The sequence below is a fragment of the Podarcis pityusensis genome, assembly GCF_964106645.2.
Source record: "Podarcis pityusensis genome assembly, chromosome: 4".
Lineage (NCBI taxonomy): Eukaryota > Metazoa > Chordata > Lepidosauria > Squamata > Lacertidae > Podarcis > Podarcis pityusensis.
Window position 1 is genome coordinate 83,680,037 of NC_138027.1, and position 18,926 is coordinate 83,698,962.

General features: G+C 41.1%; 1 protein-coding gene across 3 annotated transcripts in view; it reads left to right on the forward strand.

Annotated features, from left to right (window-relative positions):
- The window catches only part of FGF14 (fibroblast growth factor 14), a 292,035-nt gene that overhangs the window by 216,541 nt on the left and 56,568 nt on the right, over positions 1-18,926 (forward strand). For all 3 annotated transcript variants that reach the window (XM_081003296.1, XM_081003297.1, XM_081003295.1), the window contains exons 2-3: positions 5,094-5,204; positions 8,643-8,746. In XM_081003296.1, coding sequence (XP_080859422.1) covers positions 5,094-5,204; positions 8,643-8,746 — 215 coding nt within the window. The remainder of the gene's footprint in view (positions 1-5,093; positions 5,205-8,642; positions 8,747-18,926) is intronic.

The window sequence follows — 18,926 nt, forward strand, 5'->3', positions numbered from 1 at the left end:
TTTCTCTTCAATATCTTTCTGCAGTTGTGAATTCCACTTGATTCACCTCTCTCACTCACCTTAACAAAATCAGTATTTGCCCTAGTTAGTTCGGATAGGAATCCAATTATGCAGGGAGCCAAAAAGCTAACCACCAATGTGCCCAGGAGATCTAAAAAAAGGCCATTTAGTTTAATACAGTTTGGTGAAGTGAAGATAAAATAATGATGCTTGAATCTATAAAAATGAAGTCCAGAACTCATTGAGAGTAATTGAATCAATTTCCCAGACATGTTTTGGAGATCTAGATTGAGGCCTTATGACAGGAGTGTGCAACCACCACCTCCTCCTCCTCCTCCTCCTTTTGAGATACACATACCCTTAGGTGGATCTTTCATTAATGAATGCTAGTGGAGGACATGGCCCAAGCCAGTGGTAGCTGGAACCAGATGGACAGTGGTCAGGGCCCCCTTTCTGCCTCCCCTGCCACTTCCTTCTCTCTCTCCCTCTCTTTCTCCTCTTACCCAGTCAACTGTCAGAGGACGGACAGATCGCTTGCCAGAGGGTTTCCGTTACTTCCTCTTACATTGCCCCATCCATGTTGGATTTTCTCCATAGTGTTTCCTTCCTCCAGCCCTTCTTATTTTCCACTGGGCTTCCCACCCACCCACATGAAATTAGGCTCAGGGCTGCATGCAGCTCTGCCCTAAGTCCTGCTGTATGGTGTACACATCACCATGTGCCCTGAGATGGCAACATCTTCCATTCTCTCCAGTACATGAATGGGGCCCTCTTCCTTTTCACCCTTCATGGAGGGAAGGGAAATGGCAGGCAGAGCTCAGTTTCCCCCCACTGGGGCCTGAAGTCTTGTGTCTTGTATTATCCTATGTTCCACATGCAGGGAATGCAGCGAGAACAGTGAATCTTGCTTGAGGTGGTGGTTGGCCATAGCATCAGTTTAGCAAAACCAAATCTAGCATCTCACAGTTGTTTTATAGAAATGAACCAACTGGGATGGGGAGGTGTTATTTAAGTGAAATCCCTTCCTATTGGCAATACAGTGGTCATGGTGAGAGGGATTTTGCATGGGTTCAATTCAATTTTGCGTGGGCAAAAATGTTCCCTGTTGAGATCAGACCACTCATTCCTCTTTCTGTATATGCGAAAACATAGAACAATACTTTTGCCTGCTTTTGGCAAGGCTTATATAACGTATTTTTAATTGATTGCTTTATGCCTAGTGCTAGCAGCAGGAGATGGAGAAAGGTAGGTGTTCATTGCTAAAATACTCTGTAAGACAGACTGGGAAAGCCTTGCATCTTGGCACAATCCTCAAATTAAAAACAAGCGTTGACCCTAGTTGCCCTACATTTACTGTGTGTGACATATATAATATTGAAAATTTCAGTTTAATCGGTTTGGAGGCAAGTAGAATTTCTTTCTCTTTTCTTTTGTTTGCCAGATTGTTGACCATGCAGTTTTTCCTCTCCTCCTCTTCTGTATGCAGGCTCAGCTCTTGCCTCTCAATACAAGCAAATGTGAAATTCTATACAAGTAACACGAGTGGTTTCTTTCCATATTTTGTGCAATTGGCATATTAACAAGAAATAGGACCACATACAGTGTGCTGTTCGACATTCCGTGAATATGCCAGCAGCATTTTGGAGTGATGCTTTTGCGTATCTAACCAGAAAGAATATACCACTTCATTTCATGTGCTTTTATGCATTCTGGCAAGGAGTAAATGAAGTTAATCACAAGTTAAGGAACCCTGCCACTCTGTATTATAGAAGAAGCTTCCTGTACATAACAATATAAAATTGGCTGTGGTTCAGAATTTTCGTACTTAGCATTGCAAATTAGGCTCCTGTCCTTTCCCTACTGAGCTGCTCACTGATGATCTGGAATACCTTATTTTCTATGGAATTTTCCCAGGTGCTTTAGAAATTAAAATTCTAGAGGGAGTTCTGAAAGGGCTGTAGCCAAATGAATTACATTAGTCCTTGATATAGGTAGAATTGCCAGGTGCAAAACTGTGCCAGGGTTCTCTAGCCTGCAGATTTTCGTTGTCACTTCAGCCCTCAGCTGAAGCTTTGGGATAAAACCTTGATTTATGGGAAGCTTATATGAAACTGGCACACAGATGAATGACATACACAAAAATGATGGCAATCCCTGTCTTGTATAAAAAACCTGAACCTTCTGAATTTCTTTTTCTTAGCCAGGTATTAGTGCTCCTATATATGGAAATCTTGCATTATTATCCCACTGCCCTTCTATTTTCTATTCCTATAGAAATGCAACCTACTGATTTATAGATGCTTCTGACTTGGTAGTCATACTAATGTGGACTGGCTAGTTTCTGTACAAATTAGAAGCAAAGTGACAAATGGCTCTGTCATTCTGCTAAGTCTCTGTACTTTCTGGATGTGACTAAATTAAAATGGATTACATGATTTGATTTTCATGGAGGGTTTGTTCATGCGTGACAGTTTTGGAATCACAGACTTCCATGACGGATGGAGGGCTTGAGCTACTTGTTGATTATGCCCTTGGCAGAAAACTGCAGAATATTCTATTCACCAGTGAGCAGGAAAGAGGGGTGGGAATTACCCAAACAGTTCCTTTGAGGTTAGTAGCATAAAGTTTTTACACACATAGATTTAAGTTTTAACAAGAAAAAAAGGGCGGCAGTTGCCCTTCAATTCTGAACACATAGCTTGAGAAATTACCATATACAATATGTTTTCATTTTTAAACTAGGCACAATGTCTGTTGCATAGCCATGTCTGTCACATAGTTTACTTAGGTTCAACTCTGAAAAAGGCATAACTTTCCAAGGTTCTTATTGACTTTGCATTCTTAAAGGTAATCCGCATTATTGGATTTTTTGCATGCACACAATAGTAGTAATATGACATTTGAAAAAGACAAAAGGGATTAAATCTGCCAGTACGTAAAAATTATAACCTTCCATATCACTCTACCAATATAAGACATTTTCATACCTGATGTGATCTGCCAGCATTTCCTGAGGAATACATGTCAACATGATGCCCCACTTTTATCAGAAATGACACACAATTCACGTCTGAAATAGAACAGGAGGTTCCAGTTGCCTGGAGAAAGCTCTTTTATCAGTCATTACTTGGAATCCTTTCACTGAAAGACATGCATCTTACTGTTCTCTCTGTGTTATAAACGCTCTTGTTCCTGTATGCATGTGACATTGTTCATTATTAACAACCGTGCTTAGCAAACATGATTTTTAGTTACGAATAATGTGAACTTGAAAGGTACAATTTTTCATTTCCTGAGTGACTGGTTGGCCTGGACCTCCCAGGTTATGTTAATTATTATGGTACACTACATTTATCTCTGCTAAGTTTAGAAATTTTTGAAAGTACTGAAAGTATGTTCCTATGAAAGTGTACCAGCCGGATTACACTCCTGTGTGCATTTTAAAAGAATTAAGCTTGCGAAGAGAACTTTAAAAAGTAGAACTTGGAACCTGTACAGATTTCCTGTGCAAATAGGAACAGGATTAGAAGAAAGGTGGGTTGCTGCAGCTCTTGTTGGAAGAAAGAGAAAGAAAGAGTATGGATAGACTTTGTATTGAGCAATTTAGATGACTAATTATAATGGAGCTATATTGTACACATTTTAAGAGTAAGAGGCTTATGTTTTTTATGAAGAAATAACAATTCTATTTTGGTGCTGCTGGGAATTTTCCAAGTTATTTCAGCACTTCTATTTCTTAAGAGCCCCATTTTTATTTATTGCTAAGTGGTTGTTCACAGTCAGTGTGTTCCCTGGTGTTAGTCATCATAATGTCTAATAGGGCCGAATTTCAACCAATTAACTATGTGAGCTTCCGTAGTCTAATCAGTAAGCATATGTCCAATAAAATGTAGTTCACCTACCCTTGTTTTATGTGGGCAACATGGACCATATCTTAAATTACTGATGTTTCTCAATATGAGAATGAACAACACGAACAACCATTTTGAGCTGTAACTAAGAGGAAAAAATGCATAATGTGATAAACATATTATCAACTGATCTTTTCAATTAACTTATCTGTTCTTATGAATTACCAACTTGCTGGAATGTTGGTTTCAGCTTACAGAAAAAGAAGCTATCAAAGACACTTTTCAGGGATAAAATGGGGCTCATCCATTTGTAGTGGGAAATAAAAGGTGGGCCATCAGTTATCAATATCAGTTGATAAAAGCTTTGTCCTTCTTGGCTTCTCCTTATTTTTCAGGAGCAGAATGGCTGCTAAAATTCTGATAACCTGTTAGGAATTTGTTTGCTTCCTGTTAGGGACAAAGTAGAAATTCAATTCAGTTTGCATTTAAAGGCAAATCTATCAAATTCACACATTCCGAAACAATACGAGAACTGAAACACAGCCATCCTTCAAAAGTCGCATTCATTTGAATTTTGTGATCCAGTTCTCCAACCAAGTTTTGTAAAAATGCATATATTGGGTAAAAGTGTGCATAAAGGTGAATATATTATTTTTTAAAAAACAGGGGGGAAATCATTATATTAGGATAAATTGCTTGCAAAAATGTGTACCTAGGTTAAATCTGCATACAAAAAGGTGTTTATTAGCATTAATTCGCACTAAGATGCTGAATAATTTTCATGGGATTTTTAAAATAAATAAATCACAAATTGCTGCAGAAGTGGAGAAAATAGAATTTAAGAATGGAAAAATGAGAAACTGGGTGAATCAAAATTCACCAATCCTTACACCCCCACTCCTTGAAGGCAGCCATTAAGGGGAGCTTAATACCTTCTGGAAGAAGCTATAGGGTTATAAAGGCCAGGACTAGCCGCCTGAAAAACAGTTTCTACGCTAATGCAATTCTGGTTCTAAACGCAGCATAAGGGGTCTCTGTAGTATAGTGCATTTTAAAATGGGGTTTTAGAGTTTTTAGGGGTTTTTGAATGTTTTATGTAATTTTGTAGTAGTTTTATGTAGTTTTTATGTAGTTTTATGTAGTTTTCAATTTCATTGTTCCTCTATTTGTTCTCAAATAGAGACATTAGGATATCTATTTACATGGCTTGGAGGCTAGTGACGAAATATGTTTGTCTTTCAGATCCCCAGCTCAAGGGTATAGTGACCAGGTTATATTGCAGGCAAGGCTACTACTTGCAAATGCACCCTGATGGAAGTCTCGATGGAACCAAGGATGACAGCAGTAATTCTAGTAAGTGATTGTTCTAGGAAACTATTCATCTCTTCCACACATATTGTAAAGTTAACCATTTCAAGATTTACATGCAAACATCACTGGGTGTTGTTTTCTTATGCCTCTTGTTTTCTGATTTTGCTTTTGGTAAATGTTGTTTTTGCTTTTTTTATATATTTACAAATTGAAATACAAATGCATGTTTTTTAAAACCCCAGTGCCTTCATATATGTGAATGAGACGAAGCATGTGATTTCAGGAAAGTGCTGGAGCTGCTCGCTGCAGGATGATAGCCCGGCTTACTTTTCAACAAAAATAGTTTTCAAAAATGTCTAAAATTATGTGCTAGTTTGAGAAGAATCTCCATACCTGCTTCCTAGCTTCAGGTTAAGTGTGCAGGCCTCCTGAAGCATTGCTAGGCATAATAGTCTCTTAAGGTGTGTTATAATAACACTAAATAACTCTAAATTACATAGATAGCATTGCTGTAAGTAGGGTTGCCATGTGCCCTCTTTTTAAGAGCTAAAATTTGGGACAAATTGCATTTATTTGCTTTGGCTCTTCAAAATATGGCAACCCTACTAAGCAAAGGACTACTTTAATATTTCATGATCATTATGGTGGCAGCTGAATTCAGCAGCAGCCAGAATGCAACAATGAATTGTGATGGCATTCCACAATTTCCCATTATTCATTAGAAATGTCACTTAACTGTGTCTCCAGCTCAGTGAAAGTTAAGCCAATTTTAAAATCTTGACGTTGGTCGGGGTACCCTGGGATGGGTGGCAGTCCCACTCGCTCTTCCGTGTTCCATTAAAAACCCTCTTTTCTGTGTTAATCCTCTGGAGGGAGCCCAATGTTGTAAATACTGTGAGTAATGCTTCCCCTTTGGTCTGTTGGAGTGAGTTCCTCCACATATCTTCATGGGCTGCTCAAGAGCTTGAAATATGGTAAACATTATTTTTTTTAAAAAAAGAAATATGAATCCACATGAAGGAGGGTGACATTACCAGCAGAGCAATCGGATAGGATGCACACAGGCCAGGACTTTCTAGGATTATGTGTTTCTTCTTCTCTGCTGCCTCAGCAAAGTATCCAACATGGCTGCATTACCTGGAAATCTGAATGGAGGAAAGGAGGGAAAGACAGGCTAGTAGGTGGATGTCCTCTCACCACATCATTGTTCTGCTGTTCATACACAGATGATTCACTAACAGTTCCTGAACAAGCTGTTTTGGAATGTATTAGAGACCAGGGCCACTGCTGGAGGTCATCCTACCAACAACATTCCACTTTCTCCTAACCCCTCACTTTCCATTTTTCTAACTTTTCTTGAAAACCACTTATAAAGAGTTTTGGTGTGCTATATCCAGCACACTTGAAAACTCCATTAAAAAGTTTGGAGGGAGCTGTTGCTTTAGTTAAATGTTTGACGTGGCCAAGGAGTGTGGTAAGAACTAGAGTGGCTCCAGAATGGCAGGACGTTGTTTTGCCTCACTCTGAAGTATAGGAGGAGAGAGAAAACATAAGAGTGGCTCATGGCGCTGTGTGCAACATGAGCACCTTCCTCTAAAGGTTTTTAAATAAGCAAAACAATGCACAGCCGCCTTGTACAATTAAGGCAAGCAGTAGCCCACAGTCGCTCATGCCCCTTCCCTGGGCTGTGTGGGGCCACCTTGGTGGTGTGGGGCCCCATACAATATGAATGCTGTTTACTTGCAGAGACTCAAGCATCTGCTTCATTTTACAGCAGCTTCAAAAGTCCAATTCTTATGGTGCTCACAGTCTTCTAATATGACAAAGAATTAATAATAGAGCCTAATTTTCTCTATGCATTTCCTGTGAGCGGTCTGTTATTTTTCTCCCTCCTGGGCATATTGCTTGAGTCATGTCCCTCTCCTGTGATGAGCAATAATGAGCAAGTTGTTCTTTTTCATACATTTTCACTTTGGTCAAAACATTTGTACCTGTTGTTGTCATGATTTCAAGGTCTCACTTTCTGTGGATGCTTCCCCTCCCAGCTTAAATCAATAAGCAACCCTTTGAAAAACTGTTGCATGATTGCTTGATCCTTTGCAAGTGCTGAGCCATAAAATATGCCCAAGATGGATTTTGACTCCACTGTATGGAGGATGCTTCAATCGTCGTCCATTGTTGCTGCCTCCATTCAGCCAGCTGTTTGTGTGCAATGGTTTGCCAGGCAGATCAGGAGATTTCCCACACATCAACACAGACCTGGGGGTGGGGGTGGGGAAGAGTGAGAGGCTGAAGTTGCATGAAGAAAACCCATCTGTGTGGTGAGCCGCTACAACACACAAATGGCTTACCACATGGAGACCGTTGCTATGGGAAGCAATTTAAAGCAGCTATTTGTGCGCACTGATACTTTCAGAGATGGATGCTGCAATTCTGCTTCTTTGAAGCCGTGTTGTCACAAGGTTTAGATAGCAGGGAAGGGTTTAATTCAGGGGTCGGCAGTGTTTACTGGCAATAGGCCGGATCACTCCCACGGAGATTGTCCGTGGGCCAGACTGGTGCAGCACAATGCCGGAAATTGCATCTGCACATGTCTGTGGCACCGGAAATCGCATCTGCGCATGCCCAGATGCCGAAAACCGCACCTGCGCAGAAGCAATTTTGGGCGTCTAGACATGTGCAGACACAATTTCTGTTATCTGCACATGCTCAGATGCGATTTCCGGTGCCACTTGGTGAGTCCCTGTGCCGCCCTGTGCTAGTTTAGCGCAGCGCGTGGGAGACTCACCAAGGGGACGGCTTGGTTTGGGGGCAGCTCATAGGCCGGTAAAACAGTCTTAGTGGGTCACATCTGGCCCATGGGCCGCACATTGCCGACCCCTGGTTTAATTCTTCTGTCTTGGTGTGAGAAGTGAAGCTACAGGGAACCAGGCAGAGGGCCTTCTCGGTAGTGGTGCCCACCTTATGTACAGTAACACCCTCCCATCAGATGGTAAGGAGATGAGTAACTATATAACCTTTAGAAGACATCTGAATGCAGCCCTGTATAGGGAAACTTTTTAAGGTTTAAGGTTTTATTATGTTTTTATATATGTTGGAAGTCACCCAGAGTGGCTGGGGCAACCCAGTCAGATGGGTGGGGTACAAATAATAATATGTTGTTTGTTGTTGTTGTTGTAACTTTGAATATTTTCACACATGACAAAAGTGAACCTGCGTGAAGAAGGTACATATTTATTTTTTCATGGGAACCAATCTGAAACAATTCTGGTACAACGAGAAGTGTTTTTGAACCAATTTAAATCTGCTACTGCCACTACTCCTAGCTTGACTTCTAATACTGTGGCTGAAATGAACTTTGTTGCATTCTGGCTTCAGTCTTACGATATAGTCACAGATAGAATTTGAGAATTAACTGTGCATAGGATTTCTACATGACATCATTTGCTTATCTGTGACAGATCTTCTTTATTTTTACAGCATTGTTCAACCTTATACCAGTGGGACTTCGAGTTGTCGCTATCCAGGGTGTAAAAACAGGCTTGTATATAGCCCTAAATGGAGAAGGGTTCCTTTATACGTCAGTAAGTAATCTGCCATGGCTATTGGTTCTAATCTACTTTTCTATAAAAAGGTAGATCCAATTAATAGAAAATCTTGCAGGATTTGTAAAGAAGAATGGTGAGATGATTCTACATATTGATTCTTAATACCTGTGGGTTTAATAAGGAGATAGAACCTTCATGTGGGATTTTCAGACTGCAAATCACTGACACAACCCTTTCTCACCACATTTTTTGTCCTGTGGAAGCGACTGCAGTAAGGTATTTTCCTGAACTATGAAAGTAGCACCAGAAGTTCTGAGCCACATAGGAAGAGCCCACACACTGGCACAGGGAGGAATCACAGCATGAGGCCTGCAGCTTTTGTTACTGTCTCAGAGTTGCAAGAAGCAGCAGTGCTGCAGCCACTCCCATGTTAACCATGAAACATGAGAAGCAGCAGTTAGTTATGCCCATGCAATAATTTGATAATGATTAGAAGATGCATTCTAAATAGTAGCTGGAGGACTTTGTTTAATATGACTGTACAGTGCTATGATGGCAAGGTGTGAAGTCCAAACTCTTCTAATATATTGATATTTGCTATACAGTATTACAGCCTCACTTATTCAGATAATTTGCATGAAATTCAAAGCTTTGGGAGGTAAAGATAAATAGGAAGATTCTTCAGAGTTAGAGCTGATATGAGATTCCAAAGAAGAGTCACAGTAAATTCAGATAACAATGTGTGTTGATTAACTTGGGCAATGCTGTGTATACATTATCCTACATTCTAACATGATAATTGAAGCTGGTGGGTTTCCCATCAAGGATGTCATTGTCATGATTGAAGGCAATAAAACCTCCTCCTCCATAAACCAAAGCACATGGGAGCCCCTACAATTTCAGTGAGAGAGAGTTTATCTGCCTCCCGTGTACATCATTTTGGCCTGATTGTTCAAACATTTTGTGCAGGAATTATTTTTTTTTCATGCATACAAAAATGAATCATGTCAGCATTTTTGCAAGCTTATGTTTTATAGTCATTGAGGTAGAATTAAAGTTTTTAATTCCTTAAAATAAAAGGAGTCACTTAATAGAAAAAAGTGCTTCTGGTAGATATTATTCAGGCACATGAACTAGTCAAAACTGAACACGTGTAATTTCCAGTGAGTTGAGGGGGAGAGTTTCAAGGGTGTGGTTAACTCTCCCATTGAACTGAAAATGCTTACTTTTGGCAGAATGGTACTTCATGGCCCTGATCCAAGTGTATGGCTGCAGCAGCATGTCACTGATAGTCTCATTAATGCTGTGTGCATTCTGGCTGCTGACTTGGGCTCCCACCCAGTGCACCTAGCACATGTTTATGGATGCAGCTCCTTATCTAGCTGGTGATAAATACACAGAACCCTTTTTCCAGGTGTGCATTCCTCTAGCTTGATCGTAACATTGGTTTTAAATAACGTTCTCTGTTAGAGGAGTTGCTTGGAATTTCATTATGCTTTTTACAAGCCTTATCTCAAGAGCTGCCAATGTAATCGTTTGGGGTTTTTTTTTTCCATTTGAAGGAATGTTAGACATATTATCATGCTCCTGATACCCTGAAGAAAAATATTCTGTTTGTTTTGAATGGATGACAGTGCTTTTTAAAGTTAATTAGGAGGAAATGTTCTAGTAGCTGAAATGTCATCGGGATAAAAATGAGTATTGCACAGCACCTCTCTGTCATACATCGAAACATGGGCATATGGAAGATCTGTGTTTTTGAGTACTGTACTAAAAGTGTGCCGTAGAAGAACTGCAAAATAAAAGTGTGCAAATACCCCCAGGTTGGAGAGAATCTGAACCACTGCTGTGATGTGTTGCTTTTCTGTTCCTTTGTATGAAGAATGTGTGACCATGAGAAGGTTGCAGGGCATCACTACATCATGGTCAGCGATCAGGGATAGCTGTAGTCCAACAACATCTCCATGATCACATGTTCCCTGTCCCTGTTTTATTGATGTGTATGGCTTTACAGACAAGCATCTATAAAACAACTCACTTCAGCAGTTGTAGCAATTTTTTTCCTATGTGGTAGGATTGGGTGCAATTAACACATTTCCCCCAACTCATGGTTATTACATTGTTTTCCATCATTTGTAGGGGTAAGAAAGACATTCTGAAATGTTAATTATGTTTCTAAAAATAGATTGGCAGGTAGTCTGTAAATCTGTAGAATGGAAATTTCTAGGAAGAGAGACTTTAACACCCTTCATGTGGCTTTTTAAAGACTATTCCATTGCACTTAAAGTCACCATAACTATTGACATAGAAAGGCTATATTTTAATGGTGTGTGTATGTTTGTGTACCTGTACCTTTGTGTTTTTGTGCATGCAAATATATATGCAGTACTATTTTTCTAGAAAAAGAAGTGCCGGAACTCACCACGAATGCCTCCCTTCTTCTCTTATAATGGCAATGGCGCCCACCTGAGAGGTGCCAGAACTGAGTTCTGGTGAGTTCTGGCTGAAAAAAGCCTCGCATATATGCAAAGAAATGTAAACTGTATATTTCAGAAGTTGCTATAGATTTGGCTGGTGTTTCTTAAAGGGACTGGCTCAATCTATCATAGTGTGCATTGGTAAGTTAAAGGGCAATGCATTTTGTTGGAGGAAAGAATTATTTCTTTCTTTTCAAGAATGTGAAATAGTTAGAAATATAAGAACTCGTAGCAAGGAAGAAACAGAGGTCAGAACCAACCTTAGCAAAATGTGGTTGTTGTTTTTTTTTAAAAAAGAGGGTGCACAGTGTACCACGTTCAAGTGTAATGTCCAAGTGGATCTTAGGCTGCAATCCTATACTCTAGGATGAAACCCCATTAAACTTTGTGGGATTTACATCGTATTAGGCATGCATAGGATTGTGCTGTTGCTTTAGTGATCTTTTTTATTGGTCAGTTAGTTGTATTGTTGATTTTAGCATTGTATGTCACCATGGATGCCTTTTGGCAGAGAGGCAACTTACCAACAGAGTAAGGCTATATTTTCATGCACACTTTGCTTGGAGTAAGCTCCACGGAGCACAGTGTGACTTACTTCCTAATAAACATGCATAAGGTTGTACTGTACAGGAGTGGATGCAGGAAGGAAAAAGGAAAAAGAAAAGGCTCCAATGTGACCTTAGCCTTGCTTTAGACTCCAGCCTTCACCATTTTATAATACCTCGTGAAGGTCTGCTATTCAAAGGGGGGGAAATTCAAAAATTTCACTGCCTCTTGTCGGAACCCAGCGCTACTTTTCTAGAAAAAGAGGTGCCAGAACTCACCATGAATTCCTCTATTGTTCTCTTATAATGGCAATGGAACCCACCTGAGAGCTGCTGGAATTGGGTTCCAGTGAGTTCCGGCTGGAAAAAGGCCATATCTGAACCTAAGCATTTATTATATTCTGTTGCCCCAGAAGGACTAGACTCAACGTGTGAAAAATGCAAGGAAGCTAATTTTGGCTATAAATTAGGAGAAAGACTAGGAAAGTGAAGCAGGCTGCCTAGCCCCCAATTTACTCGGCTACGAGTGATTGCCAAAGAAGAAGGTGGGCGCTGATAATGCCAAGTCTGCAGGTTTGATCCCTGCATGGGGCAGCTGCATATTCCTGTGTTGCAGGGGGTTGGAGTAGAGGATTTTCAGGGTTCCTGCCAACTATACAGTTCTATGGGTCTATGAGTCCTTCACTGGAGGCATTTAAGCAGGGATGCTATAGTCACATCTTGTATAGCCAGCAAGAAGTTTAGGTGACCTCTATGGTAATTGGCAGCTCCATAATTTCAAGATTTTGTATTCTTGTGCTATGACACATAAGACTTAATAGCAAACATAATGAAATTTAAGATTTCCCCATGTTAACTTAGAGCAGGGGTTGGCAAGGTTTACCTTGCCTGGGCTGGTTCACTCCCGCAGAGATCGCTCTGTGGGCCAGATCACATCTGCGCACAGCAAACGTGATTTCCAGCATCTGTGCAGATGCAGTTTCCGGCACCGTGGAAGCGAGTCCCCGCTCCATGCTGCACTGGTTTAGCACAGTGTGCCGGGACTCGCCGAGCGGGCGGCTCAGTTCCTGGGCCGCTCGTGGGCTGTTTAAACGACCCATGTGGGCCACTTGTGGCCCATGGACCGCAGGTTGCCGACCCCTGACTTAGAGACTGTCTTAAACATTAAGCGCTATATAAATATATTAAATGAAAGTTAAATAAATGCTGTGAGCGCTACCTAATGCTGTGCACGCGGAAGTCGCTCAGGCAAAGTTCACCTTCTTCTCCCTGCTGTGGAGACACCTTGCACAAGTGATTTCCTGATTGTATGAGACCTCTCCACTTGATTTTTGGCAGTTCTCCCACTGCAGGCTCCCTGCCACTTCCCAGACCTCTGCTGAGAGTCTCCTGATCCTCATGGCGTTTTTCAGGAGGCTGCGAAGGCAGGAAAGCTCCTTTACAAAAATGGACTCTCTCTCCTTTGCAATGCATTGCCTACAGCTTATTTGAAGAGCTGTTCTTCTGGGGAAATTGAAATAGATTGGAACTGAAACACACCTGCATTGAAGAACTAAATTTGATAGTAAAAGATAGCAGTGCCACATACCGGTGTGGAGTTAATTTCAGAAAAAGCAGTTAATAAACTGCATTGGTCACTTAAAAAAATAAATAGATTGCTAAAGTCATATATTGCAGAACTATTATGCGGATGAACCAGGTTTCCACTTCTCTTTATCTCTTTACAGTGCACAACATATGATGGAATTAATTACCCTTACATTCAGCTGTACAAACCGCTAGTAAGGAATGCTTTTGTTATGCAGCCTACAAGTTTCAGATGTAATTTGGATTCTGCACACTGTCTGGGATTCTTCACTTGTAGCAGATAAGTGACAGATATGGAACCAGAACTGGAAGTGTTGACATACTCTGAGAGAAGTCGTTTCCATATCATTTTCAACTAGGATCAGAGGTGAAAAGGATTGAAATCCTGTGGGGAAACCTGTCCTCTTTGCACCACTTTATGGATCCCAGCACTTCATGCATTGCCTGTGCTACATGCATAACCAACCAATAATTCACAAAACTTGACTTTAGCCACGCAAGTAGTGACCTGCTGCATCTCTTGATTGATTTATTTTTGGGAGCAGGATCATGGTGGAGCAAGTCCCTATTCCTGCCATGTAGGTGGCCTTATTCAAGTGTGAGGAGATACTGTGTCTGCAGACCCACCCTACATTTAAGCATGTGGTATCCTGGGGACTGTGTTTTACTACTCACAATTCCAAGCTCCCTTAAAAAACTACAGTTCCCAAGATTCTTTAGGGGAAGTCATGTGCTTTAAAGGCAGGACTTTTTTCCAGCAGGGATGTGGGGGAACTCAGTTCCGGCACCTCTCAGGTAGGCACCATTGCCATGCTAAGAGAATGAGGGAGGTGTTCATGGTGAGTTCTTTAGCCTCCTTTTCTAGAAAAATATCACTCTTTAAAGGCATGGTGTGTATGCAGCTTGTGTTGACAGCCCATCCTCTGCATATAGTCCCACGTTATTCTGTTATGGTTTGATAGTCTGAATGGGCTCAGAAAAACAGGGGAACTTTCATTTCCTGGTCACCATACATCAGTGCACAGATGCGGGTGGCTAAGGCCAAGCAGGGAGTTTCAGGCCATCCCTGTCTTTGCCACAGCTGATATCCACCAGCTGCAAACAGCCTCATCTTGGCTGCTTTTGCAAGGTCCACTTGGCAGTCAATGGGCGGTGAGGATGGAAGAATCAAATCACACTTCTTTCCAGTTGTAGCAAGTGGGATGGAGCAACGAGCTGCTCAGTGTCTCCAAGCAATAGCTAATGGCTATTTACACAGGCTTTGTTTTGAAGTTGTATTGAACAGAAGCTGAATTTAGAATGGTTTCTCAAAGCAGAATCAATGAGAAGACTGATGGTTGACATCAGTATTAGAATTCAGCCACATTTACACCCTTCAAAACATATCCACCCATTTCAGTGATATTTAGAGAGGGGGGAATGTTCACCTGGTAAGTAGAAGCAGGAAGCATTGCCCCTCCTCTGATTTGGCTTCTTGCTGTCACAAACCTAAATCTGATTGATCATGTGGTGTTGTATTGTTATCACACTCTTATTATCCCTGATTGGCTGGTTCACAGAGCTATTAAGGAGAATAGCCCTCTGTAGAAATCCAAAATGGAAAAAAGATGGGAAATTAAATGGTTTGGGGGGGGGCACAGTCTTTCAGAAAATATTTTGAGCCCCCTCAAACTTTTTTCCAACCAAAAGCATTCACTAAAGAAAATTCATTCAGCACTTGCCAGTAATGAGCTATGAGGAAATGAGGATATTCTAGCACTTCTCTTATGTGCATTAAGTCGGGAGTGCATTTTAGGAGTCGGAGGTTCCTGTCCCCCTGACCTCTCCATATTGTCACCTTATTAATACTCCCATCAGTAGCTTAGAGCTTGCTTTTCAACTCATCCGTGAGAAAATAGCTTTCTGCCTTAGGGAAATGTATAGGACTAGATACAATACAAAATGAAAGGGAATGTGACTAAAGGTAATCAATATTTTACAGGTGACATTCTATTATATTTAAATCAAAGTCAAAGAAGAAAGAAGTTTAGCTCATGGTGGATCTTTTATGTAGGCTTCAGAGGGCTCATCCTTTATTTAAGCAAAAACAAAAAAAAACCACTTGAAGGCCACAAACCAGAAGTTCAGTGAGCTCTATGAGCCCAGCATGATTTCAGGCATATATTATATTATCAAATGGTGGTCAGCGAGCTCTATCACCTTTTTTATGCAGCAAACCACTTTTGAAACTTCATGAAGCTTTAAGTATCTGTAGCCCAACAAAATGTCAACAAGTTTCATTCGCTACAAACACACCCTTGGATGTGTCTAAAGAGACTCCCAGGATTGCGACGTGCATTTCCTCAGTGTAGTTAACCTGTATATTTAAGACTTAACCTAGGAAGGAGCAAGGTAATGGTTTTGGTACACCAGCCATGCAATCTCATCTTTAGCTGAAACCTAAAATGTTAACTTTTGCTAAAGTTACTACAGAGCCACTTGTCAGCTCAGAATAATTCATTTTCATTTTTAATAGGGTGGTACCACTGGTAAGTGCAGCGTGAGAAATTTTCACATGATTTACATTTAGTGATGAGCAATCATTGCAACCAGGTACATAGCTCGGCAGTGGTACACTGCTTTGCATGCAGAATGTAGAGGTGGATGGATCAGCCTATTTCTGGTCCATCTTAGTTTTGCATGTGAGTCTGTTCCATCCAATTTCCACACCAGACTGTTTGCTTTTTGCAAGAGAATTCACATTATCTAATGCATATTTCCACAAAATACGCACTTTAGAAGTATTTTATCCTTTAAAAAAAAAAAAAAACACCCTCGTTTTCGCAGCCATTTTGTTACATTCTTTGAGTGGAGCTGTATCACAAAATTTGGCAAAAACTGAAGGATAGCTGCGTTCTGATCTGTGTTGTCTGTCTGGAAAGTATGGATTAGGTCAGTTCACTTAAGACCTAACAAAATCCTCAAGCATCCCTAGAAGCAGGGTTGAGGTTCAGTCCCATAGCATCTCTGCAGTCCGAAAGATCTCCCCTAGCAAGGTTAGAATAGGCTTCTATCCGAGACCTTGGAGAGCTCCTCTCAGAGCCAAACTAAATGGGACAGTGGGAGATTTGTGACCAGATATCAATGGTTTCAAACAAACAAGCAGTAAATGCAGCTATGGAGGTGTTCATTATTTTCTTTTTCCCTCTTCTTACACCATATACTTGGTTTCGGAAGGGCACAGGGCCTTGCATGATTATAGTCAACTTATAAAAGGACAAAGAAATTTTGTTAGAAGAAGTACACGAAGGAGCACTCTGGTTATACATGCTAAAAGAATGGTAATCTAATCTCATGCTTCAGAAGTAAGGTGATTGCCAAAGGGGGTTCGGAAGCAGTACTGCTCTTGCTAAGCAGCATTTCATATTTCAGAAGGTACATTATAGATTTTATTTTCCCCCACCCTCTTCTGAAGCCCTAAGCAAGGGCTCTGAACGTACATTGATGGATCCATAGCCTGATCTGGACTGGCAAATTCTTTGATTCCTGACTCTTCTTCTTTGGTATTTCTTGTAACCTGTACTGAACTTCTGGCCCTTTATTGGACCAGTTATATAAGCACACCCACACAATTTGTAATGCAATTTATTCAACCGCAATTCCAGTTGAATATGCTACTAACATTTTTATTCCTTGTTATGCAGCATTCCTTTGGCGGGGAAGGGGGGAATTTTTGGTGAACCTGTGGAAAAAGACAATACGCATATTTATTTAATTTTAGGCTTCAGTTTGGAGTAGAAAACTTAAGAATATATTTTGTTTAAGGTATATACATATATATGTAGCATGGGACCTTATCTTACATACACTCATCCTTTGTCATGCAGTGACTGGATGCAGAGGAGTGGCGGAAGGTACCACCTGGGGAACCCCGAAGAGGAACCCTGGGAAAGAAGGCCCAGAGCCAGGGGATTGGTGGTGGGGTGACAGTGAGTGGTCAGAGGGAGAAAAGGGGGCAGACTGGCAGGAGGAGGTGTCAGAAGCTGAAAGGGCAACAGGGTTTAGTGAGCAGGAAGAGGCTGTGGCAGAGAGCAGTCCAGAATCAGATGCAGAAGCAGGAGAGGAGTCAGGAGGCAGAGTGGAGGCAGGCTGCTGAATGAGTCAGGCAGTCTCCCACTCCAGCTGTGACCCAGCTCCTCTCCCCCCTGGTCTCCTAGGGCAAAGGACAGAGCAAAAAGAGGCAAGATGAAGGAGCCTTAGGATGCTGGGGGAAGGAACCAGGGGACGAGCCTTAGACAGTGGTAGGAAGGTGGGGATCTTCAGTCCTTGCAACAGCCTCATTGGGGAAGGACCTACTGAGAAGAGTTGCTGTGATCACTAGGCCTATGCTGTTTTGGGTTCTTTGAATAAAGAGTTAACTTCACTGACCCTGGGTGTTTTATTGCTGACCTGCCCACACTCCAGCTCCTGACATCTGTAGGCAGACTGGCCCAGGGCCAGCCCAAGACATGTAGGCACCTGAGGCAAACCCCAAAATGGCATCCCCATCCCTGCCAGGAAAGAAGGGGTGAGGGAAGATCTACATCAGGACAAAGCAGGAAGACAGATCAACATTGGGATCTGCTGCCCCAGTGAATCCTGCCACCTGAGGCAATCACCTCACCTTGCCTTATAGGTGGGCTGGCACTGGATTGGCCATATTCCAATTCCTCTCATATAGCTCTTACATAATTTTATCTTCTTTTATTTTTTTAATTAGGTTCTGGGGTGGTGCTGTGGAATCTGGAGCAGTAACTAATCTAATCATTAGAATTAGTCAGGGCGGACAACGGGACCAACTAAGTAACTGGCTTGTAATGAATGTACCATGTTAGCAGGGTATTTGTTCTGACGTAATATTATCCTTGCCTGAAATTTCAGAGCTTCCTATAAATAACTACATCTATAAAACTTTATTGTAAAAACCAGCTTCTGCTATCATCTTTGTATCTTTTATATCATACTAGCTATGTTTTTAGGAAGTATAAAGTGAATCATTACCTTCAAAAACTATATATAACAAGAGCCACTTTAACAAAGATAAGTAAACCTGTCCTAAAGTTTTCTAAAGGAAGTGCTTCTCAAAGTATTTAAAATTTCCTTGTGATCTACTAGTAACACTAGATGAATGGATACTGTACAACAAATGAGAAAAATATGTGGGTGCAGTGACGAACAAGCTTTGCATAACATTTTTAAAAATATCTAATTAGACATCCGCAAATAGTCAAGGACAAAAAGGCACCATGAAGAAGAAAAGAAAATATGTTTTTTTTCTGAGTAACACAGTCACTGAGTTACAAAACAATATTTACAGTAGCGATATTGCTTCTGCATTAGCATTGTGTTTCAAAGTGTTATGCAACTGAGCTAGTTAGGCGGCTTTTGTAGTTAGGGGGCTTCTGTAGCCCACTTTGACTTGTTTGCAAGACACTTTGCAGATACGGTCACTTGGCATCCTCTCTGACATGGATGCCATGTTGATAATGGAATCACTACTGAAGATCTCCTTGGTGTCTTCTTTTTGCAGTTGCCTAGATCAGCTGCATTTGATTTCTCCTGGAAATGGAGACAAAGTGCTTGGAGAAA